The 25,979-nt window shown below is 42.7% G+C and overlaps 1 protein-coding gene across 1 annotated transcript in view; it reads right to left on the reverse strand.

Moving 5' to 3' along the window:
• cdk5rap2 (CDK5 regulatory subunit associated protein 2) overlaps nt 1-25,979 on the reverse strand; it is a 98,553-nt gene that overhangs the window by 62,969 nt on the left and 9,605 nt on the right. Inside the window, exons 10-22 of the mRNA XM_085965736.1 lie at nt 25,376-25,570; nt 24,133-24,324; nt 23,288-23,414; nt 21,882-22,027; nt 21,645-21,761; nt 20,548-20,688; nt 20,329-20,438; nt 19,170-19,309; nt 13,356-13,508; nt 12,498-12,613; nt 12,193-12,336; nt 11,520-11,612; nt 301-689 (exon numbers count right to left, since the gene is read on the reverse strand). Coding sequence (XP_085821862.1) covers nt 301-689; nt 11,520-11,612; nt 12,193-12,336; nt 12,498-12,613; nt 13,356-13,508; nt 19,170-19,309; nt 20,329-20,438; nt 20,548-20,688; nt 21,645-21,761; nt 21,882-22,027; nt 23,288-23,414; nt 24,133-24,324; nt 25,376-25,570 — 2,063 coding nt within the window. The remainder of the gene's footprint in view (nt 1-300; nt 690-11,519; nt 11,613-12,192; nt 12,337-12,497; nt 12,614-13,355; nt 13,509-19,169; nt 19,310-20,328; nt 20,439-20,547; nt 20,689-21,644; nt 21,762-21,881; nt 22,028-23,287; nt 23,415-24,132; nt 24,325-25,375; nt 25,571-25,979) is intronic.

Consider the following 25,979-nt stretch of genomic DNA (forward strand, 5'->3'; position numbering starts at 1 on the left):
ATTCATGGATATAAAGATACCAAATTTCTTTGTCCTTTTCATACTATGATAACTTGTGTGGGCTAGTGAAGCTTTAAAATTCAATTTGCAGTGGCAGAGGAAATAAGACATCAAATCAAGTCAAAGCAAACAAATCAAAGTCTATAGAAATGGAGGGGCAAAATCGTCAACCAGCCAGAATTGAATGAAATATCAAATGAATTTCAAGCTTTGGAGTCAATTAAATGAAAGACTCTTCAGTGCATAGATCAACAATATTTCACAAATACTAGTTTATATGGAAATATCCATAGCACCCACCTGAGCTCAGATACTGATGATACACCATTCTCCTCCATCAACGACCTCATCATGCTAATTTCTTCCTCCATTTGGTGCTGTCTCACCTCCATTTCATGCAACTGACATTCGGTTATCTCCAGCTGCGTCTCCACTTCTTGCAGCTGTCTATGTTTATCTTCCAATTCACAGTTAATCTTGTTGAGGTCCTTAAATATCAACTTTGCAGACTCTGAACTATTTCTATCAGCAGCAGCAGAGTCACAAGGCGCCACTGAAGCATCCAGCTCCCAATTTTTCTCATTAGCTGTTCTTAGGCCACAGGTAGTGGGTTGCTGCACTGGCACAGTCTCTGATGCTGGTTTAACTTCAGGGGCCGTCTGTATACATTTGTCATCTTTGGACAAGACCTGTGTCTTACCAAATCAAATACATACACAGTGAGGAAGCAGCCCAAGAACTAAAGAAATACTAACAGTATTAGACTTTCAAATCTCAGGCTTAACTAGTACTTACAATCAACTATGCCAAGAAAATAATTTTGCAAGTGGAGGGGGAAAAAAAGTCCCATGAAAAGGTGGTTGACCGGGGGGGGGGGGCGCGGGGGAGAAAGAAGAGGGGCAGAAAAGGATTCTCACATTGTTCAAATGCATACCATTTTGGGTTTTATAAACAAATGGCACCAACTGCAGACCAGATCACAGTATCCTCCCAGAGGACATGGTACAGGTGGGGAAAACATAGCATCAAGGGACAATTTATTTACATACAGGAAACTCTTTGGTATCCGGCACCGACATGGTACCGGTTGATTAAAAATTCCGGATGACGGACAGGGTTATCTACCAAGGCTATTTTTAACAAACAAAAAATAAAAAATCAAGAAATGCACAGTACAGGAAACTTTGGTTTAACCGGAGGTTGTATGTCCGGAAACCTTGCTCTACCGGCAGAATTCACCCCCGGAAAACAGCGCCTGAGTAACCGGCAATGTTGCCGGTTCCGAGTCCGAGTCTCCAACGGTTGCCGAGTTCGTCAGTGGGGGTAGTTCTACAAACTGCCACTACTCGGCCTCTTGGCGCCAGCGGAACTCGGAACACCTCAGAAACCCTGCATCAGGAGTCTCACCCTCCCACGCTGCCGGTAGCCTCTTCTGATCCGCCATTTTTTGGGGTTCCAGTACAGTACTGTGCGTCTCCAATGTAGTGTATGTAACCTGTACCACCTTAAGAGGATACCTTAAAGGTGATGGACTACTTTTTGATGGCTCCTGTACATTGTAGTACCGGTGGTGACCACACCGGTATATAAACCCTGTGGAGCAAAGTGTATTCCAGTTCAGCCCTGACCCTCAATTACTAAAGACCTGTTTAATTATTTCTGTAGTCTGTGTCCAGTTATTCAGCATAACTACATTTGGAAACACAGACTCAACAGTGGCGACGAGTCTGATCTTACCTAGCGGCAGTTGCATCAAAGGAAGCTTCGCCTCTGAAACGGGCGTCGATCAAGGACATCCACCCTCAACATCCTGCTGGGCACTGCATAGCACGGGAGGCAATCGGGAACCCGGGTTGGTTTCTGGCCACGAAGTCAAACATCAGTGAACATCCCTTCGATGACAGCGGCGGGTAAGCCCGATCGAGCGGCACGGGGGGGAAGTCGGCCGAGTTGTCAGTAAGAGAAGGGGAGGGAAACGACGAAAAGGGCGGAGAACACGACCGCAGCCGGTGTCAGGGGCCGGACTGCAATCGGGGCAGAGACGCGCAGCAGCCAGAAAAGCGTTTATGTCCACAAGGACCGCGGGAGCGGCAGGGAACAAGAGCAGCAGCGTAGGGGAAAATAAAGGACCGCTGGGAGGCGAGAACGGCAACAGCGCGGTAATCGCCATTTTGAGTCGGCGGGGGAAGAAGACAAGCGCGGGAAAAGCCGCCAAGCGCGGGAAGCCGCCATTTTGAAAAAAATAAAATAAAATAATAATCATATCCGAAGGAAAGGAAACTCAACAAGGATGCCAAAAACGGGTAACATCACTGCTTTTGATAGCGATGTGGAAGATTGGGCCACTTATGTGGAACGCGTTGAAGTTTACTGTACAACGAATGAGGTACCAGAGGATAAGAAAGCACTAACCCTATTAAACTCGATGGGTGCGAAGACGTACGGGTTATTAAGGAACCTTGTAACACCAGATAAACTGGTAGGAAAGAGTTTCGCGGATATTGTTACTATCCTGCAAGAGCATTTAAACCCCACGCCGCTGCTGATAGCGGAACGATTTAAATTCTACAAAAGAATTCAACTTAAAGAGGAAAGCAACGCGGAATTCTTAATCGAACTGCACAAGTTATCAAAGTACTGTCAGTTCGGTACAGGACTAGCAGACGCACTGAGAGATAAGTTTGTGTGTGGGCTCCTAAGGGAAGGAACCCAGAAGCGACTGCTAGAGGAAAAGGATCTTACGCTGGACAAAGCTTTCAGCATTGCAGCATTGCAAGAGGCAGCAGCACGAGGCGCTGCAGAGATACAGCAAAGGCTATTGGAATTCAGCACCAATGAAATGGCATTGGGCGCAGTAAAGTGCTATCGTTGCGGAAGGACAACGCATGACCAGAACCAGTGCTGGTTCAAAGATAAAGAATGCAGGCAATGTGGCAAACTTGGTCACATAGCGAGAGTATGCCGGTCAGGAAAGAAGACCAGCAGCAAAAAGTCGCCGCAGGAGAAGTACAAAAAAGTACACAAGGTGACAGAGAACAGTTCGGATGAACAGAAGATGGATTCAGACTCCAGCAGTAAGGAACTGGGTTGTCTAAAAATACATAATGTGGGTAACACAGCAGACCACCAAACTATCTGGGTCATGCTTCGGATAGCAGGAGTCCAAGTGAAGATGGAATTGGACACTGGATCGGCATTGACGGTCATGAATAAGCAAGATTACAAAAGGTTATTCTCGCACATTCCCCTGAGGGATACGGGGATTGTATTGAAAACATACACGGGGCAAATAGTATACCCCATCGGAAAGATAAAAGTAAATGTGGTCTACAATGGTAAAGAAAGTCAGGAAATGGACTTGTATGTGTTACCTGATGGAGGTCCGCCACTACTGGGACGGGAATGGATCCGGAGAATAAATGTGGACTGGCATTCCATACAAGCACTGACTGTAGATTCCTGTAAAGAGGACGACGTCAAACCTAAACGACTGTCCAAAATATTGGACGATGCGAAGGAGGTGTTCCAACAGGGACTGGGAACACTGAAAGGAATTACGGCAAACATCAAGGTTGAAGAACATGCAAACCCAAAATTTTTCAAAGCCAGACCGGTACCTTATGCGATACGACCTGCTGTGGAAGCAGAGCTGGAAGGGCTAGAACGTTCAGGAGTACTGTCAAAGGTGGACTGGAGTGAATGGGCCACACCCATTGTTCCTGTCATGAAGCGTTCGTTGAGCAACAAGCCGGGGGAACCTGGGAAGGTTCGCATCTGTGGCGATTTCAAGATCACTGTTAATCCGGTTCTTCACATGGTGCAATATCCGCTTCCGTGGATTGAAGATATCTTCGCTTCGCTATCTGGCGGGAAACACTTCACCAAGATAGACCTGGTGCAGGCGTACCTACAGATGGAAGTTGATGAAGCGTCACGCCAGTATCTCACGATCAACACACATAAGGGCTTATATCGGTATAATAGACTGGTTTTTGGAGTGGCATCGGCTCCAGCGATTTGGCAAAGGGCCATGGAGCAGGTATTGCAGGGAATTCCAGGCACACAATGCTACCTGGACGACATTCTGATTACAGGAGATGATGATAAGGATCACCTCGCGAATTTGGAGCAGGTGCTCACCAGATTGAAAGAATATGGGCTCAGAGTTAATCGCCAGAAATGTGAGTTCTTTCAAAAGCGAATCTCGTACTGCGGCCACGTCATTGACCAGGAGGGGCTCCATAAGTCACCTGACAAGATCGAAGCTGTTGTGAACGCTCCCGCTCCGGAAAATGTATCCCAGTAGAGGTCGTTCCTTGGGTTGGTTAACTATTACCACAAGTTTCTTCCAAATTTATCCACGGTGTTACACCCGCTGAACACTCTTTTGCAAATGGGAATACCATGGAAGTGGAGCGATGATTGTAAGCGGGCTTTTCAAAAAAGCAAGGCACTGATCACCTCTAAGGAAGTGTTGGCTCACTTTAACCCAATGCTGCCTATTCGCTTAGCTTGTGATGCTTCTCCATATGGTATCGGGGCAGTGCTCTCACATAAGTTTCCAAATGGCTTGGAAAGGCCAGTCGCGTTCGCATCCAGATCATTGACCTCCGCAGAGCGCAACTATGCTCAGATAGATAGGGAGGCTCTCAGCCTCGTGTGGGGAGTTAAGAAATTTAACCATTACCTGCAAGGCCAAAAGTTTACGCTGCTGACAGATCACCAGCCATTGGTTTCCATTTTTAACCCTAAGAAGGGTGTTCCGGTTATGACGGCGCAGAGGCTTCAGAGATGGTCCCTTTTCCTAGGGGCACATCAATATGATATCGAATTCAAAGGTACAAAGCAACATGGTAATGCTGATGGGCTGTCGCGCCTGCCACTACCTACAGCGGAAGAGGCACCGGCAGTTGACCCTGTCGAGATATTTCACTCGACCATCATCGAATGCTTACCAGTCACCAATGCGGGTATTGAGAGAGAGACCCGAAACGACCCGACACTGTCTCGGGTCTACGATTTGACAGTGAAGGGATGGCCAGCACATGGCGACCCACTGTTACCAGCATTCTCAGCCAGACGAGAACAGCTGTCCGTCTGTCAAGGAACATTGATGTATGGAACAAGGGTGATTATTCCTACTAAATTAAGGGAGAGAGTTCTGAAGGAATTGCATGAAGGTCATCTGGGGGGAGTCAAGATGAAAAGCCTTGCTAGGGCTTGTGTGGTGGCCAGGTATCGACAAACAAATAGAGGATCTGACTAAAAGCTGCTCAGGGTGCCAAAAAGTTCAGAACGCACCTCCAATTGCACCGCTGCATCCGTGGGAATGGCCTTCAACCCCATGGCAACGTGTGCATATCGACTTTGCAGGTCCATTCATGGATTCCATGTTTTTGATAGCAGTAGATGCACGTTCTAAATGGCCAGAAGTGATTAAGATGTCGACCACTACCTCTGAAAAGACGATCGCAGTTCTAAGAACCATATTTGCAAGGAATGGGTTGCCGGAACAAATATGTTCAGACAACGGACCACAGTTCGTGTCAGAAGAATTCCAGAAATTCATGAAAAAGAATGGGGTGAAACACTATACATCTGCCCCATATCATCCGGCTACAAATGGGTTGGCCAAGAGATTTGTACAAACGTTCAAAAAGGCGATAAAGGCCATGAGCGAAGACCATATTCCACTACAACACAAGGTGGACAATTTCCTGATTGCATATCGAAACGCCACGCATGCAGTGACAAATCAAAGCCCTGCCATAATGTTCTATAACAGGAGGTTGCGGTCCCGGTTGGATTTGTTAAAACCCAATGTGCATAGGGAAGTTGAAAACAAGCAATTCCAGCACGTAAATAACAAGGCCACTCCGAGTTTCGAAATAGGACAACCAGTGTTGGCCAGGGACTATAGGAATGATAAATGGCAATCCGGAACAATTCGTGCCCGACAAGGACCCTTGATGTACACGGTAGACGTTGGGAGAGAACGTAATACGACGTCATGCTGACCAACTTGTGGAATCGAGAACAAGGGTCGACCCCATGTCTACGGCAGAGACACCAGTTGAAGAAGTTATTGAGCCTGTAGCATCTACCTCAGACTCGAACGTACATGATGATGTTCAATCCATAGGAGATCAAATGGATGAGTCACCCCAGCAACGAGAACCAGAGACCCCTGAAAGGCGTTATCCGGCCCGGATCAGGAGGCCTCCTCAGAGACTGAATCTTTGAACAGTTTTGTGTGAAAGTTGTATATATGTTATCCATGTAATGTTTAAATTGGGGTGTACACTGTTAAGCTAAAAGGGGAGGAATTGTAGTATATGTAACCTGTACCACCTTAAGAGGATACCTTAAGGTGATGGACTACTTTTTGATGGCTCCTGTACATTGTAGTACCGGTGGTGACCACACCGGTATATAAACCCTGTGGAGCAAAGTGTATTCCAGTTCAGCCCTGACCCTCAATTACTAAAGACCTGTTTAATTATTTCTGTAGTCTGTGTCCAGTTATTCAGCATAACATTTGGAAACACAGACTCAACATCCAACGCTGTTGCAACTCATTGGACTGCATTATGGAAATCCCAAAAGTTGATCCAACCAAGAGGAAGAGAGTGGTGTTAACTTTAAAGCAGAAAATTGATATATGCAAACGATTAGAAATGGGAGCGAAGCGTATGCACATTATGAAAGAATTCAAAATCGGTTCGTCAACAATGTACGACATCAAAGCGCAGAAGGATAAGCTGCTCAAGTTTTATGCAAGCTCGGAGACATCTAAGAGTGTGGAGAAACGGCGCACGCTTCGTAAGCCTAAGCTTGAAGAGCTGGATACCGTGCTTTATGAGTGGTTTGCTCTGAAGCGTTCAGAGGGTGTTCCGATTTCTGGACCCATGCTAGTATCAAAAGCAAAGGATTTTTATGCAAAGATGGAGCTCACTGACAAGTGTGCTTTCTCTGATGGATGGCTATCGTGCTTCAAGGCACGGCATGGGATACGACGACTCGATGTTTGCGGGGAGAAGAAATCAGCTGATCACAATGCCGCAGAAGAATACTGCGATTATTTCAATCGGATTGTGCAGCAACATGATTTGTCGCCAGCATAGCTATACAATGCCGATGAAACGGGCTTATTTTGGAGGTGTTTGCCAGAATCAACACTTGCTGGGGCTAGTGAGGCTAATGCTTCAGGTTACAAGAAAAATAAAGATCGTGTAACCGTGCTAACATGTGCGAACGCTGCTGGATCACACCGGGTTAAACTTCTCATCATTGGGAAGTATAAAAATCCCCATGCATTTAAAAATGTGAGGCACTTACCTGTTGAGTACAAAGCTCAAGCAAATGCTTGGATGGATAAGGAAATCTTTTCAAATTGGTTCCATCTGTGAGGGAACATTTCCGTAGAATAAGGAAACCTGAAGATAGCAAATGCATTTTATTGCTGGATAATTGTAAAGCCCATCCGCATGAATCCGAGTTGGCTTCTGGAAATATTTTCACCATTTATTTGCCACCAAATGTAACTTCTCTCATACAACCCATGGACCAGGGCGTTATCCAAAATCTCAAGTGTCATTACAAGAAAGACTTCCTACGTAGACTGATAAGCCAAGATGACAGTACAGGTACTATTCAGGCATTTCAGAAGGAATACAATCTTAAAGATGCCATCTTTAATGTTGCATGTTCCTGGAAATTGGTGAAAGGTCACACTTTGAGACAAGCCTGGTGCAAATTGTGGCCTTCTGTAATGTTTGCTGAAGGTTCTTCTTCAGAGGAGGAATTTCGTGGGTTCAATGTTCGTCCGCGGAAGACTGCAGTAATGGAAATGGCTGACATGGTGAAAGATGTAGGCCCAGCAAACCCTCTACATCACCTCAGTGAAAGTGATATTGAGCAGTGGGTTGATGCCGATAGCAAATGCACAACAGCAACTTCTCTAAGTGATGATGAAATAATGGAGAATGTTTTGAATCCAAGGAAAGAAAAGGAAAGTGTGATGGAAAATGAAGACGATGAGATTTCTGAAGTGAACAAGATTTCTTGGGCTAAAGCTGCAGCAGATCTTGCTTCATTCATCAAATTTGCTGAAAGCCGTTCTTGCTATTCTGCCCAAGAAGTTATGCAGCTCCATATTCTGCAGTCTACCTTTCTGCAAAGGCGGCAAGAGTCCACTAAGCAAGCAGACATCCGGGACATGTTTAAGAAAGCTTCCAAAAGAGTTGGCGCACTGGAAGTGCCTGAAGAATCTGTTGAAGTGCATGATCCTGATGAACCAGTTGGCTTGGAATAAGTGTAGTCAACCACCGTACAGTACTTTATACTGTACAGTCGTTTAAGTTTTGGTGCACTGCACAGTCGTTTATAAGTTTTGTTTTACTGTTAAGTTATTAAACGACTTAAGAGTTATGGATTACCATCAACTGGCAGTACTGTACTTCATCAAGCATCTTTCACCATCCATTTAACACAACATTCTGTAGGTGAGTACCCAATTACTGTATATTGCACATTTCTTGATTTTTAAATTTTTCTTAGTTAAAAACAGCCTGGGTAGATAATCCGCTCACCACTCCGGAGCTTTTGATAGATCGGCATCACGCCGGTCCCGGATATCAGAACTTTTCCTGTATACAGTAATTGGGTACTCACCTATAGAATGTTGTCATAATCATAATAATCATCATCAACTTTATTGTCATTGTTAGTGCACAAGTGCAGTACAACGAAATGTAGGCTTGCGGCTCCCGAGAGTGTACATTTAGGTTAAGACATTTAAACATTCAACATACATTTGGCTTGTAATACATTAACAAACATAACCATAATAAAGTGCATTAGCAGATGTGCAGGCTTTAGAGTTTATTTGTGGAGTTCAGTAGGATGACAGCCCTGGGAAAGAAGCTGTTCCTAAATCTGGTCGTATGGGTGCGAATGCATCTGTAGCTTCTCCCAGATGGCAGGAGGGCGAACAGACTGTGGCTGGGGTGGGTAGGGTCTTTGATGATGGACTGTGACCTCCGTAAACAGCGTTTCTGGTATATGTGCTCTATGGTCGGTAGCCGGGTGCCGGTAATGCGTTGGGCAGTTTTGACTACCCGCTGCAGGGCTTTCCGGTCATGGTAGCTACAGCTGCCATACCATACTGTGATACAGTTCGTCAGGATGCTCTCTATTGTGCAGCGGTAAAAGTTAGAGAGGATCAGGGGTGACAGGTTACATCCCTTCAGCCTCCTTAGGAAATATAGGCGCTGCTGGGCCTTCTTCACCAGAGAGGAGGTATTGAGGGACCAGGAGAGGTCTTCCGTGATGTGGACTCCGAGGAACTTAAAGCTGTCCACCCTTTCCACCACAGCCCCATTGATGTGGATGGGGTGTGACTTCCGCCTTTAGACTTCCTGAAGTTCACAATGATTTCTCTGGTTTTCTTGATGTTAAGGGCCAGGTTGTTATCGGCGCACCACTTCACGAGATGCTGGACCTCCTCCCTGTAGGCTGACTCATCGTTGTTGGTGATCTGGCCTACTACCGTGGTATCATCCACAAACTTGTCCAAAGATGTGCAGGTTAGGTTGATTTGGCTATGATAAATTGACCCTTAGTGTTAGGGGATTAAATACGTGGGGTTACGGGGATAGGGTGGGATATGTGTCGGTGCAGGCTCGATGGGCCGAAATGGCCTCTATCTGCACTGTAGATTCTGTGATTCTGTGAAACTTGATGATGGTGTTGGAACCATGAACAGCCACACAGTCGTGGGTGAAGAAGGAGTAGAGGAGGGGGCTCAGCACACATCCTTGTGGGGCCCCCGTGTTCAGGGTCGGGGGGGGGGGGGGGGGGGGGGGGGAGAGGTGTGGTTACCTAATTTGACAGACTGGGGTTTGTTTGTTAGGAAGTCCAGGGTCCAGTTGCAGAGGGAAGTGTTCAGGCCAAGAGAGTGTGGAGTTTGGTGGCCAGCTTGTTGGGGACGATAGTGTTGAATGCTGAGCTGTAGTCTATGAACAGCATTCTGATGTAGGTCTCTTTACCATCAAAGTGATTCAGTGCAGAGTGTAGAGCAGTTGTGATTGCATCCTCCGTTGATCTGTTTGCACGATAGGCAAACTGGTGTTGGTCAAGAGAGGCGGGAACACTGGCTTTGATGTGAGCCAGGACCAGTCTCTCGAAACACTTCATTATGATGGGTGTGAGTGCGACAGGTCGATAGTCGTTCAGGCACGTCACAGCCGTTTGTTTTGGCACAGGAATAATGGTAGCGGTCTTGAAGCATGTAGGGACTACTGCCTGGGCCAATGACAGATTGAAGATGGTGGTGAAGGCATCAGCCAGCTGATCAGCACATTCCTCGAGTACCCGTCCAGGGATGCTATCCGGTCCAGCAGCCTTTCGTGTGTTCACTCTGCGTAGAACAGCCCTTACGTCAGAGGTCGACAGAGTGAGCACCTGGTCTTCCGGGGGTGGCAAGGCTTTGGTAGCCGGCTCCCTGTTGTCCCTGTCGAAGCGAGCGTAGAAGTTGTTAAGCTCCTCCGGAAGGGAGGCATCGCTAACCGGGGGGGCTGGTGTTTTTGCTCTTGTAGTCAGTGATGGACTGGATGCCTTGCCACATGCGCCGGGGGTCCGAGTTGTTGTGGAAATGATCCTCTATCCGCAGTGTCTGTTTCCTTTTGGCAGTCCTGATACCCTTTTTTAGGTTGGTCCTAGCTGCACTGTAAGCCGCCGCGTCGCCAGATTTAAATGCTGCGTCGCGTGCTTTCAACAGCAAGCAGACCTCCCCGTTCATCCAGGGTTTCTGGTTGGGGTATGTCCTGATATTTTTATGGGTCGTGACGACCTCGACGCAACTGTTAATGTAGAATAGCACTGTGGATGCGTATTCCTCGATGGATGGTGTTAAATGGATGGTGGAAGATGCTTGATTAAGTACAGTACTGCCAGTTGAGGGTAATCCATAACTCTTAATTACTTAACAGTAAAACAAAACTTATACAGTAAACGACTGTATACAGCGCGGGAGAGTCAGACTCGTTATTGAGGTGTTCGGACTTCCGACAGCGCCAAGAAGCCGAGTAGTGGCAGTTTGGAGAACTACCCCCACTGACTAACCTGGCCACCGCGGGAGACTCGACACTTTTCCAGTTATTGAGGTGTTGTTTTCGGAGTATGAATTTTGCCGGTTAATAGAGAATTCCGGATATTTAGGTGCCGTTTAAACAAGAGTTTCCTGTACATACACACACGTTTCTTCACTTATGAAAAATTATTTCCTTAGGAATGTAACCTTAAATGCACCTTAATGAAAGAACCCAAGTAAAATTAAGTCTGAAACTAAGTAACAATGAGAGATGGAAAGGCGCAGGCAGTAACATTAAAAAAAAAAAATCCAAATGCTAAATTCAGATAAATTTTCAAAATCTGTTTGCATCCACATATAGGGGAGTAGCTGTAGACCAAAGATAAAGCAAAATAGGTAAAATCCTTATGGAAAAATAAAGTCCTACCAAATGATGGTCCTCAAGCTGGTTACGGCTTTGTAGCTGCTCCTGAAGGACTCTGTTCATTTTCGTTGATTCTTCTAGCCTTTGATTAAGTAGCTATATGAGACATGGAGCGGGATGAGACAAAAGAATGAAGTTTGAAGAAAAAAAAACTGGACGTATGAAAACTATAGCATATATAACTGAAGTTTAAATGATAGCATGTCTTGAATGCAAAATGGATTACAGGAGACCTGGAACAAAAAGTAACGAACAGATTTTTCAAGTCTCATAGTCAGACCGAACATTCTGAAAAAAATCATATAAACATCTGAATAGTTTTAAAACATCTGAATAGTTTTAAATTGATTAAAGAATAAAAACTTGTTGCGTTAGATTTACTGTGATGTAATGGGAATTTAAGCGCAGAACAAAATCGATACTATGAAATAAGATCATTGAACAGCCAAATTTCTATGCAACGAGATTTATATGTTCTTAGAAAGCACCTCGTCACTTATCTGTACCATAAATTACACTCCAGTAGACATTTTTATATCCAAGTAAGCTGCATTCTGAACCAATGTTTTGTGTTAATTCATGAGCTGTGCACAACACTGGAAGTAAAACACTTTGTTACTGAACATTATGTTGTGTTAGACAGGTCACCACTATTTCTCCAGAGCAACTTCTTCACCTTTATCTGAGCAGCCATCGTTGGTACATCTTGCTTTTCTTGATTGTCTGAGCCCAGAATGGAACACTCCGACATAGTAATTCTATCTTGAAGCTCCCGATTGTTGGCTTGCAATGCCTTTACAGACTTCTGAAGTTCAATAACCTGGACATTTGTAAAAGACAAAACAGGAAACGGTCTTTTAAAAGAAAAGTGAACTGTCTGCAGTATTAAACTATAATGCAACATAAAATAGTCTCTTCTAATTAAAACACACAAGGTCTGGGGAGTGGAGTGGCGGTGAAATAGGATAAAAAGAGCTTCACCTTTTGTCGGAGCTCTGGCAGGGAAAGTTTGACTATTTCCTGCTCCAAATCATCAAACTGTCCGAGGCAGATGCTGAGATACGAGGTCTGGTCTCCATAGCTTGTAAAAGTATCACCTAGAAAACATTAGTGTCAGTGAAGACAGCTTGCGGTGCATTATATTGTATTTCAGTTCAAGAATCTCAACACGCTGCCTTCAATAAAACAAAACAATAAATGAGAGTTACATGGCGGGTAAGTAAGCACCCGAAGGAGACAAAGGTTAACATTTCAGGTGGGGTGGTTAAATCATGCATTCTGCTGAAAGGTACCACCCAGAATGTCAACGTGTTTCACCCCACCCCACCCCAAAATGAGCTGACAATTAATTTCTAGCATGTGCAGCTTTTCTGTTTATCCACCCGTTTGAAGGCTATCGTGCTGCTTCAGCACCAAAAAATACTGTTGTTGATTCCTGACAAGTTATGTATTAAGCAACATACTTTCTCTGCATTTCAAATTGCACTTTACTGCTAGAAATTTACAGAACACTTTACCACAGGATAGCGGCAAGTATTTAAAGTATCCTCCCAATAAATTGTATTTACTCATCTCCTGCATACACTGTATGGAAATCATGAAATATTACACTACCAGATGTAAATGTGAGAAAATAAACTTTGCAACTGCCATATTGATTGTAACAATTTCAAGCTATAATGTAACTTTGACCTGCATACTAAAAAAGGAAACAAGCACAACATACTAGCAAGTTTAGCACAGAATAACCAGTTTAAAAATAGATATTATCTTAGACTATAAAAGTGACCTGCTGATGATGCACATGATATATATTTTGAGGGAAAAGTAACGGTATACCGGAATCATTGGCTGCACCCACTCCACCAGCTCTAGCTTGCATCTGTCCAAGTCGGGACTGCAGAGACACATTCCAGCGTTGGGCGTCTTCCAACTGCTGCCGCAGAGCCTCAATCTCTCTAAAGTCAACCACGTCCACTTTGGATGCAGTTTCTAGGGACAATAAAGTTTTAACAATCAGTACAACGAAATATATGCAACATGACTACTTCCAGCTAAAAAGAAACAAAGCATAATTTTTTAAAAATGTTACACTGCTCTCGTCAGACCACACTCTCATTACTGTGTTCCAGTTCGGGACATTAAGACACAGGGAATACACTCAAGTGCAGGACACAATCCAGAAGAGCCATTATGCTGATCCCAAGTGGAAAAAGCTTGAGTTATGAGGAAAGACTGGAGAAACTTGGGCTTCCAAGCCTTGAAAGGAGAGATGATCTGGTTGAGGTATACAAGACAGTAAACAGTATGGAAAAGGCAGAACCAAAACAGTACTTCAAACTAAATTGTGTGTGTAGGACAAGGGTACATGGGTTCAAACTAGTATCAAATTTAGACAAGTATCAGCAAGTTCTTCTTCACACAAAAAGTGAGATAAATACGTGGAATGGACTTTGGAAAGAGTAGGAGGCAAAAAACTTTGGAATTATTTGAGAAACAATTAGATGTTGTATTTAGAGGGAGGTGGTGAGACAGCAGGGCCTTTCTGCATGGATGATATTTAACAAAACTGGAAAGTCCAACATTTTAACATTGGCAACTGACTAAATATAGCACAATAGTTTCTGGCCAACATAGGAACAGGAGTAGGCCATTCAGCCTCTTGAGCCTGTTCTACCATTCAATTAGATCATGGCTGATCTCTACTTCAACTTTATTTACCTGCCGTTGCTCCATATCTCTGGATACCCTTGTCCAACAACAATCTTTCGATCTCAGGTCTTGAAAATTTCAATTGACCCAGCATCCACGGCCTTTTTGGGGAAGAGAGTTCTAAACTTCCACGACACTGTGTGGAAAACGGTCTTCCTGATTTCAGTTCTAAATGAGCTAGCTCTAATTTTAAAATTATGCCCTCTTGTTCTGGTTTTCCCAAACCAGAGGAAATAGTTTCTCCGTGTCTACTCTATTGAATATAATTTTAAATGCCTCGATTACACTACCTCCCAACCTTCTAAACTCAAGGGAATACAAAGTTTATGTAACCTGCCCTCATTATTTAGCCCTTTAAGCCCAGGTATCATTATGGAGAATTAGTGCTGTACCTCCAAGGCCAATATATCTGTCCTGAGGTTTGGTGCCTAAAACTGAATGCAGTAGTCCAGATGGAGGTTTGACCAAGGCCCTATACAACTATACCCCATCACTTTGTCACTTTTATTTTCTAACCCCCTCGAGTTAAAGGCCAACATCCCATTAGCCATTTTGATTACTTTTTGTACCTGCACACTAGCTTTTAATGATTAGTGTACCTGGACACCCAAATCCCTTTGCTCCTCATCTCACAATTAAGATAAATTTTCCGATTTGCCTTTCTCGGATCCAATGTCAATGACCTCCCACTTCCCCGCATTGAACGCCATCGGCTAGTTTTGCCTACTCACTTAGTCTGTCTATGTCCCTTTGTAACTTCCTGCACCCATCTGCACAACTAACTGTGACTCATAACCTAAATTACATATCTCTTTTTAATCCACTGTTTCATCACACTATTAAAAAAAAAGTACCCTTTCAAACATTAGTTTTTTCTAAATGAATCAAAATCTATTATTAGTTTAAAAAAAAATACATACATGCTCAGTTTCCGTTTCTGAACAGCCCTTTTGCAACTGAAAGCAGAAGTAGCACCCACCATAGGGAGGACTTGGAACAATCTCAGTGACACGGTAGTGTCTTTACCAAGCACACAATGTTTAGAGATTTGCATTGCTTTTTAAAATCGCTGTTTGAGACTAAACCTGATCACATAATTTCACCTAATCAATCAATTTCATGCTAATCACCCGTATCCCAGCGTTTTAACATGACTCGCTAATCAATTGTTTTTGCTCCTTGGCTTTGCATTAACTGATGATTCACCAATAAGTCTAAAAATCCGTGGCACCGAAATAAGAGCAAGCAACAGGAGGCAAGTATTGAGGAAGTGAGCCCAAAAACTTAGAAGATAGGAGGAAAAATGGCATAAAAGCAATAAAAATCTCAGCTTTGGTAGAAGGCAAAACATTTACACGAGAATCATTAAAGGGTTATACCATAATGCTAGCTCTAACCAATATATTCAAAATGGATTTCTGAAGATTACGTCAGCCAGCTGTAAAAATTGCAGCATTGCACATTCCAAGTTTTTTTTTAATTATAAAGGCTAGACTTTGATTTCCTGCAGCTTTTAGGTTTCCCAAATTCTAGTGCATGTAATAGTCCAGCCAGCAGCTTGGTATTAAAAAGTAGGAGGTTGCCTAGTTTGTAATGGTACACTAAGTTCGAGATGTTCCCAGGGCTGCTACGTTACATTTTTAGGAGCATAATTCCAGCAGTATCAATGCAGCATTAGCTCCATAAAAGGCAGGGCTGCACCATTTGACTGATGAGGTCAGTTCAGCAATTTTAACATCTGGATGTAATGCATGTATTAAATGTTATGCTGATAGTAATGTATTTGAAGAGGTACTTTACTCCAAAAGGTAGTAAAATAAGTTACTGTTACAAAGGATATTAATGGATCAAAACAGAATTTGTTGTTAATTATATGTAGCTATTAAAATGACATAACCTGCAGTATACTGCTAATTATCTAGAAGTTATACTGGCCTTTGCAAGCCCACGTAGGTTGGAGCTGCAAGTTATCTTGTAAACTATTCAGCAGAATAAATTTAAGCACCACCCAGTCAGTGGTCACAAAAATGTTAATAAGTTAGCCTTTACAAATAGCGAGCTAAATAAAATTACATTTGGCCAATTATTTAGCATCTGGACATGACAGTTCTGATTAAATCAGTGGAAAAATAATTCATTGACAATCCCACAAATGAAATTGTAAAGCTGCCTTCACAACTCATTTCAGAAATGAAATGAAAACAAACCTCCTAAATAATGAGAATCATTTTAAATTGGTACCTTTCACAATGAATATAACTTATTTGAAGATTACAAGTTTATATTTAGTTTTTTTTATTAAATCCACACGTGGTAAACTTTACACATAGGAACAGGAATAGGTCATTCAGCCCCTCGAGCCTGTTCCATCATTCAATTAGGTCATCGTTGATCTGTATCTTAACTCCATCTACCCGCCTTACTTCTGTAACCCTTAGTACCCTTGCCAATAAAAATCTAAAAAAGCGGTTAGTGAAATCTTGTTATAATTCTACGGGGCAGGCCCCAACCAATGGTTCAGTGGGTAAAGGCATCACTTAGTATAGAACAAAGCCATTCAGACCAGAATCCCCCAAGTTTGATTACTGGTCCGTACTGACTTAGCTGAGTTTACTCTGCGCAGCAGATGGGGAGCATTAATCAGCCTCAGCGCCTGTGGGTTAGGGAAAGGGGAAATAAACCTCAGTCAGGATTCCTGTTTGGGATCACTATCCAGTGACTCCTGCTGGAATGTGCACATGGGTGGACAATGTATGTGAACAAGCTTGAACATTGCTGTGATACTGTCCACTATCAAAGAGCTTACCAACCGTCTGGGCTTACACATGAAGAAGTCATGCTTTTACAAAGGTAATTAAAAATCTATCAAAAACCAAACTGCAGGTATCCTCTTCATTCAAAATGTATTACTTAAATTTGCCATTTAATAAACTTTGTTATACATTTGCTCTTTCAGCAACCCCATAATGCGCTACAATCCACCATTTTAAGGATAGTATTAGATCAAAGGAAGAGGCTTATAATGTTACCAAAAATAGTAAGCCTGAGGATTGGGAGGAATTTAGGATTCAGCAAAGGAGGACCAAGAAATTGATAAAGAAAGGGAAAATAGAATGAGAGTAAACAAGCGAGAGACATAAAAACAGACTTATGTAAAATGGAAAAGATTAGCAAAAGTAAATGTGGGTCCCTTACAGACTGAGACAGGAGAAATTATAATGGGGAATAAGGAAATGGCAGAGAAATTAAACAAATACTTTGTGCCTGTCTTCACAGAAGATGCAAAAAACCTCCTGGAAATCGTAGAGAACCAAGGGTCTAGCAAGAACGAGGAACTGAAAGAAATTAGTATTAGTTAAAAAAGTGTGTACTGGAGAAATTAATGGGACTGAAAGCCGATAAATCCCCTGGGCCTGATGGCCTACATCCTAGGGTTTTGAAAGAGGTGGCTATAGAGATATTGGATGCATTGGTTGTCATTTTCCAAAATTCCATAGATTCTAGAACGGTTCCTGCAGATTGGAAGATAGCAAATGTAACCCCACTATTTAAGAAAGGAGGGAGAGAGAAAACGAGGAACTACAGATCAGTTAGGCGTGACATCAGTCGTAGGGAAAATATTAGAATCTATTATTAAGGACGTGGTAAACAGGGCACTTAGAAAATAGTAATAGGATTGGGCAGTCAACACGGATTTATGAAATTGTTTTTTTGAGGTTGTAACTAGCAGGATAGATAAGGGGGAACCAGTGGATGTGGTGTATTTGGATTTTCAGAAGGCATTCGATAAGGTGCCACATAAGAGGTTATTAAATAAAATTAGGGCTCATGGGATTGGGGGCAATATACTAGCATGGATTGGTTAACGGACAGAAAACAGAGAGTAGGAATAAACGGGTCATTTTTGGGTTGGCAGGCTGTAACTAGTGGGGTACCACAAGGATCAGTGCTTGGGCCTCGGCTATTCACGATCTAGATCAATGATTTGGATAAGGGGACCAAATGTAATATATCCAAGTTTGCTGATGATACAAAGCTGGGTGGGAATGTAAGTTGTGAGGAGGATGCAAGGAGGATATAGACAAGCTTAGTGAATGGACAAGAACATGGCAAATGGAATAGAATGTGAAGAAATGTGAAGGTATCCACTTTGGTAGGAAAAATAAAAAAGCAGAGTATTTTTTAAAATGGAGATTGGGAAATGTTGGTGTTCAGAGGGACCTGGGTGTCCTTGTACACCAATCACTGAAAGTTAACATGCAGGTACAGCAAGCAATTAGGAAAGCAAATGGAATGTTGGCCTTTATTACAAGAGGATTTGAGTATAAGAGTAAAGATGTCTTACTGCAATTATATAGGGCCCTGGTGAGACCACACCTGGAGTATTGTGTACAGTTTTGGTCTCCTTACCCAAGGAAGGATATACTTGCCCTAGAGGGAGTGCAACGAAGGTTCCCAGACTGGTTCCTGGGATTAGGGGGGGGGGGGGGGGGCGGGAAATTGTCCTAGGAGGAGAGATTGAGTAGACTAGGCCTATATTCTATAGCGTTGAGAAGAAATGAGAGGTGATCTCATTGAAACATACAAAATTCTTACAGGGCTTGACAGGGTAGATGCAGGGAGGATGTTTTCCCTGGCTGGGGAGTTTAGAACCAGGGGTCGGCCATTTAGGGCTGAGATGAGGAGAAATTTCTTCACTCAGAGGCTGGTGAATCTTTGGAATTCTCTACCCCAGAGGGCTGTGGAGGCTCAGGTCGTTGAGTATATTCAAGACAGAGATCGATAGATTTTTTGATATCAAGAGAATCAAGGGATATGGGGATAGTGCAGGAAAGTGGAGTTGAGGCCAAGATCAGATCAGCTATGATCTTATTGAATGGTGGAGCAGGCTCGAGGGGCCAAATGGCCAACTCCTGCTCTTATTTCTTATTTGTATCCTACCTTCTTTTCTTTTTGCCTCCTGGATTTGTTGTTCCAAGTTCTTCTGCAGATCTCGATTGGTTTGAATGCTTTCTTCAAGCTGTTGCCGTAGCAACTGAATGGCTGTCAGCTCCATCTGTAAGGCTTGGATGCGGCTGCGGCTGTACAGAAATACAGTAAAGAAGCAGCGTCATGGGAAACAAAAACGAACAAGAACTAAACTCCTCATACAGCCGATTTATAAACATGTACACAAAGAGGTTTACTTATTGTATTGTATGGGCACAATGTAATAAACAGGTTTCTATAGCAGTCTAATGGAGAGAAGCACATAATGGGAATGCTGATAGTCAGCTGTTGGAAGCAGTAAGATCAACTGTTTCTGGGGCACGGAGGAGTCTTATATAGAGCTTTCAAGCACATCCAGGTAAACTACAGCACAGCCATATGCAGAATAAGCTCCCTCTACAGTGGGACTTCCTCCCCCACCCGATCCCCACACCAACCATTTTGAATACCAGCCTTCCTGCAGCATCCGACTGGGATCGGCAATTAATGTCAAACTATTGAGTTTTGCGATGTAGGAGCCTGCAGACTAGGAATTCAAGACTGCTCAAACTCATTGCACATAGAATCCTTCCAGCTGGAAAACAGAAACTTTAAACTCATCCGTCTGGGCTGGATTTGAGCCCAGGTCCCAAAGGTAAAATGTAAAATTTAACCCACTGCCTCAGCTAATCCCTTCAGACAGGTGTTAAAAAAAATTACCCACTTTGGAGTCCCATTAAAATCACTATGTAAAATCTAAAACAGCATTTATTTAAAACTAAAATCATGAATCTCGAGTAAAATGCATGTTTTAAATCCTTTGCAGCAAAGAATGAAAACAAAACAATGACAATTTTTTGCAGAGTTAACTCAGTTTTTTTGTTCATTAGAGGCTAGCTCAGTATGAGAAATGAGCTCAAGCTGTTATTTTAAACATAGCAGATGCATTTCACATCTAATATATACTTGGTGGCAAAAGTGTATTCTAGTAGCCCAGATCTTGCATGTCGTTTAAAAATAAGCCAGCTACAAACAGAAATACATGAAACTTCAAAATCCTTACTGTTTAGGTCTTATTTTAGAAGAACCCCCCACATATTTAATAAATATAGAAACAGTCGGCATTTTCTACCTGTCTGATTCTTTCACTGCTTTGATGAGTCTAGAGTAGAGCTGCTGCTCAGTTTTTAGTGCATGGTGCAAGTGTTCCTCTGACATCTGATCTTCTAGAGTCAAGACAGACTGCAAAAAAATATAACTAGCGGTTATCTCTGTGCCCTTGTTAACTGAATTTAAGTAAAACACATAATAATATATAGAAACAAAAATCAAATAGTGTAAATTTTCAAACCTGCTGGCTGTCTCCTCCGATGATGGTTCTCTCTCTTGGCGGGTGCTCAGGCCTCTGGATACCTTCCTTCAGCATAATTACTTCCCTTGTAAAATGCTCTGCTCCCTTTACCTCAGAGGAGGTACATCTAGACTGAAGGTCCTGTGATAACAAAAGATATTAACTACAAAGTTGTACAAAAAAAGAGAAAAATTTCATTTATATAGCGCCTTTCACGACTTCAGGACATCACGAAGTGCTTTACAGCCAAAGAAGTACTTTTTAAAAGTATCGTGCCACTATCGTAATGTAGGAATGCTGCAGCCAATTTGCACATAGCAAGGTTTCAAGCGAACGACCAGATAAATCTGTTTTAGTGACTTTGGTTGAGGGATAAATATTGTCCAGAATACCGGGAGAACCCCCCTGCTCTTCTTTGAAATAGTGCCACAGGATCTTTTACGTCCATCTGAGGGGGCAGAAGGGCTCTGGTTTAATATTTCATCTGAAAGAGGGCACCTCCAACACTGCAGCACTCCCTCAGCACTGCACTGGAGTGTCAGCCTAGCTTATGTGCTCAAGCCTCTGGAGTGAGACTTGAACCCACAACCTTCTAACTCAAGAGGCGAGAGTGCTACCCAAAGACTATAATTTCAATGATTCTTCTTCTATCAAAAGGAAACATCTCACTTCCACCAAGAATTTCCTTGGGGTTTCTCCTGCTCTGCCACCGTAACTTTGGCAGAAGTTAGCAGGGTTACCACCGAAACGGGGTTTCTTCCCAACTTACTGCAGCAGGCCGGAAGAAGCTCCGAGGAATTTCACCCCCTTGGAAAGCTTGGGTAGCAGTATCCACAAACATTTAAATTAACTCCGGGTAGGTTTAAGATTGCTCACTGGGAATAAGGGACACCTGGGCACTTTTTAAACCCCACTGGACCAGAGTGCCAAACCCAAGCAGATCAGGCACCCACTTCAGATTTATACTGCACCTTTAGCATCACAGTGAGATCTAAACTGCGTTGCAGCAATGCTAAAGCAGCAGTGTAAATGCATCATTACACTAGTGGTTGCAAATTCACCCCAACTGTACAGAAAAAACGTCCTGATCATCTTACTTTAATTATTTCATCCTTGACCAGCATAATTTTGGATAATGATTCAATATCTGCAGCCTGTGTCCGAGTATCTTTTTCCAATTGGTCAAGAAGAGATCGGAGTCGAGTCACTTCCATCTGGAAAATTAAGAGTTTTAAAAAAAAAATTGTCAGTTACGATTTCATCCAGAAATAGGACTTCATTTGAAAAGCATTCAACTATCAGTTATGCCGAGACTTGTTTTAGCTACAACATACTTTTGCCTCATTTTCTTTCTTCAAGGCCTTGTTTAGCTCTTCAGTTTTTTGAGCGAGCTCAGTTTTCAGGCTGGCTAAGCTCGTCTTGCTTCGGGACATTTTAACAAGCACCTCATCTTCTGCGGGCTCGTGTTGAGTTAATTCAGCTAAGACAAAGAAAGAAGTGAAATGTATTAATTTTGTAGAAAAACCAGGTGGGGGCACACTGAGGTTTGCATAAATCGATTTAAAATCTTGGTTCTACCATATCCAGGTCTGATCTATTAACTAAAATTACTGAGCTCAAATTAGTGACGTGGTTGCATCACGCCCCATTAACATTAATCACAGTGAAATTTTTAGGTTGAAATTTAGTTTCTGCAAGTTTTAATTTTATACTCGGGATAAAAATCAAATCCATCTGTAATGGAAGGGGGCATGTCATCAGTAACTAACAAAAATCTAAATCAGATGCTGCAAAAGGCATCAATGTTTTCTTATTAAGAGAACATCTTGCATGTACTTTAATCCAACCTGCAAGAGGCACCGGATTAAATATACAAGCTGCCTTTCTGTATTACTGTACTCTTCACACACAAAAAGAGGTCTCAAAGCACTTAAATTTAGGAGGATAAAACAGTAGATGCCAAACAAGAGGGAAACAGAAAAAATGGGAAGGGTTTGGGAAACCAAAGGTAAGGTTGAAGAGAAGGGTTTTAAGAAGCTCTTTTAAAAATGCAGGAGTGAGGTAGCAAGGAGGGTACTGGACAGGCAATCCCAGAATGCTGGACAAACAGCCGCCACAGGTGGAGCAGGATACAAGGAGAAGCCCAGTGTTAGAGTGCGGATAAGTGCAGGGATGCAAAGCAGGAGAAGATCACTAAAATAGGTTGAGGGATTTAGACAGATTTGAAAGATGAGAATTTCAAAGTCCACTTGCTGGGGCACTAGAAACCAGTGGAACTTGGAGAAGATAAGTGGCGCGGGGTGAGATAAATGAAAGCGTGTAGGCTTTATGTGGCTGAGAACTGAGGCTGTAGCATTTTAAACGAGTTGACACATGTTGTGAACTCTCATGTACAACAGTGGGTGATAGGGTCTGGTTTCTTTCACCAAAAGATCTACAGACATAATTACATATGGATCACTGTGTTAATAATAAACTGTAACTGCGGTAAAAGTCAAAATACAACATCACTTTGCCTTTTGCTTCTCACTCTTCCTCTCTCCACAGAGCCTTCCACATATTGCCCTCTCCACAGAACCTTCCACATATTGCCTCGAGTATCCAACTTCAGTGGTGGAGAGAAACCAAAACTCCACCTTAACACAGCCCAACCACTCAGAATTATTACAATGCACTAGAAGGTTATGTACTCAAATGATCCGTTTTTTCTTGTACCAACCCCACTCGTGTCAATTCCTACCTTCTCTCTCATGCAGCTGTTCTTGCAGTATTTGTATTGTTTGTTTCAGCTCAAGCACGTGCAAGGGGTTCGGCACTTCCTGTTGAGCAAAATGCTGGTCTTTCTTTTGTTCATGCTCTACCAGTTTCTACCAGACAAGAAATAAAGGTTGTAATTAGTGCCAGAAATATGTATATTAAAAGTTGCAGAAATAAACATTAAAACATTAAAGTACTTGTTGTAATGATATACCAAGTTTCCAATGAGTGTACCACCCCCAAAACTGGGGCCATCTTCTCGTGCACCCTTTGCCCAGTTCCAACAAAGACCAGAACTGTTATTCCTAGCAACAATCTTCAATAACCAAAAGCCTGTTTTCACTAAAACCAGCCTTCTTAAAAAGTGTAAGGAAGCAAAGTTTGGCCGTCACAGGGAGCCTGAAAATCTATGAGGGTTCCATCAATGTCTCGCCATAACTCCGGCAGAACCCCTGGAAAATGGCAGAAACCCAATTATGCTGGGTCTCTGCTTTTCCTCGGGAGTTTCCGATGTGCCTTGCAAGGAGCGGAACCTCTTCCTGTTCCTTGCAAAACAAATGTTGTCACCAAGTTTTTAAAAATGCTGTCTAAATTTTGGAAGCCATTACAAGACAACTAAATGTAATGACTGGCTCCTGTCTGGTTTTAATTAACTGTTCCAATTCTTCTACACCTAAAATCAGAAACAACTAAACTACACCTTCCACCCAAAAAAGATAAGTCACACTATTACCAACTGATCAGCAAGACTGATACTTCTTGCAATCTCAAGGAGGCAGAAATACAATTTGTATGAACGCATCTAGATTTGCACTCAGTCATACTCACATTAATAATCTTATCTTTTTCATCCAAAGCAGCTTTAAGTTGAGCCATTTCTAGTATCTGCTGCTGGTTTAACAGAGAGTCATGTTTCACCAGGCCCGAGACATGTTGCTCTTTCTCAACATGCTGACGATTCAGCCCTTGAATCTCACGATTCAGTTCGGACAGATGGCGGTTATATCGCTCCGAAGCCTCCTAAGAGGAAATGCAAAATAAAAATGTTCAGTGGTCCATTTCCAAGAAAATAGTACCCATCTCCCAAGGTTGCAATTTTAAATAAAAAATGCTCCAAGATCCTTGTATGGCTGATGGCATCTGATTTTCAACAACTGGAAAACATGGAAGAGCCTAAATTTTCGTGATCAAACAATTGAAACGCCTCAATAAGTTAAGTAGTACCCAGCCAGAAGATTTGTTTCAACTACACTATGGCAGAACATCAGTTGAATAAATATACAACACCTTTATTAAAAGGATCATTTTATAAAAAGGGAGTATTTGAAAAGAGGCACGAACAGGTGCATAAATATTCTAGGCCAAAAGATCAGCAACAGTACATGGTGACTTTTCTAAATCAAGGATTCGGTGATTGTTCTAATGAAAACTTTTGTTCTTGCCCAGCATCCCCCCCACCCTCAGTCATGCCTCCTGTATAAGAGGGGGCCAATCTGTTTTTTTTAAATCAACACTTTCTTCGGGGATTCTAGCCTGGACACCACCCTTGGGGCATACCAACCTCCAGAGATATGGCAGTTGCTGACTGAGCCAGGCTATCAATACCACCTTGTGTTGGGAGGCCCTGTTCCTGCTTCTGGCACCAGACAACAGGTTTTATTTTCTTTTGTAAGGGACAGGAAGAGGTTCCACTCCTTACAAGGCACGTTGAAAACTCCCGAGGAAAAGTGGAGACTCAGCATAACTGGGTGTCTGCCGTTTTCCAGGTGTTCTGCCGGAGTTATGGAGCGGCATTAAATGGACTCTCGCGGATTTTTAGGCTCCCTGTGACAATCAGGATCAACGGCTTGCTACAAACACCAGGCCCCCTATTTACAGTCCAGTCCAGAGATGAAGCAGAATAAAAGTTTTATGGCAGCACGGGTTTGCTCAAGCTTTTCAGAATCACTGCACCTGAATAGTTTTCAATTGCGTAAAGCGATTTTGACAATAAAAGGCACTATATAAATGCAAGCAATATAAAACCATTTAACAATTAAGCTTATGTTACATCTTCTTCCCACCCACATACTTTGAGGAGCTGATCCTTGCTGTTAATGGCTTTTAATAGTTCCTCAATCTCCTTTTCATGCTCGGAGTTCAGCTGCTTTTTCTCTGCCCAAGCATCCTCCAGCATCTTCTCCTTTACCTTTAAGCGCTGACTCAACTGCTCTGCCAGGTTTTTGGTGTCACATTGAGCCTGGCTCAGCAGTGAGTTTGTCATCTCCTGGATTAGAAAAAAGATTATTGAAAGAAAAAAAGTTAAAAATCTTATTACATCTACTGATAAGTAACTGCCCACCCCCTTCACCCAGAAAAACAACTGAAATAATTAATGCGCCTACTGTGAAGTGTCTAATTCCCAAGAAGTGGGATGAACAACTATGCTGTATATTTGCACATGCACATACACCCACACAAAGCATCATCAGACTAACATCTGAAAACTGATGCTTTTTAAAAAAAAGTTTTATTGATCAAACTTGGGAGAGAACTTCAGAAGAAAATACTGCAGCATGGTTGGACTGGTTAGAATTAGATATATTGCCCATTTTCACAATATTACACAGCACCTGTATGACACAAATGCCTGTTCAGACTCCCATTTCTAGAATCTTCATTTTTGCCCAAAGATT

The sequence above is a fragment of the Somniosus microcephalus genome, chromosome 23 (genome assembly GCF_052327205.1).
Source record: "Somniosus microcephalus isolate GS21.2 chromosome 23, FLI_Smic_1.0, whole genome shotgun sequence".
Lineage (NCBI taxonomy): Eukaryota > Metazoa > Chordata > Chondrichthyes > Squaliformes > Somniosidae > Somniosus > Somniosus microcephalus.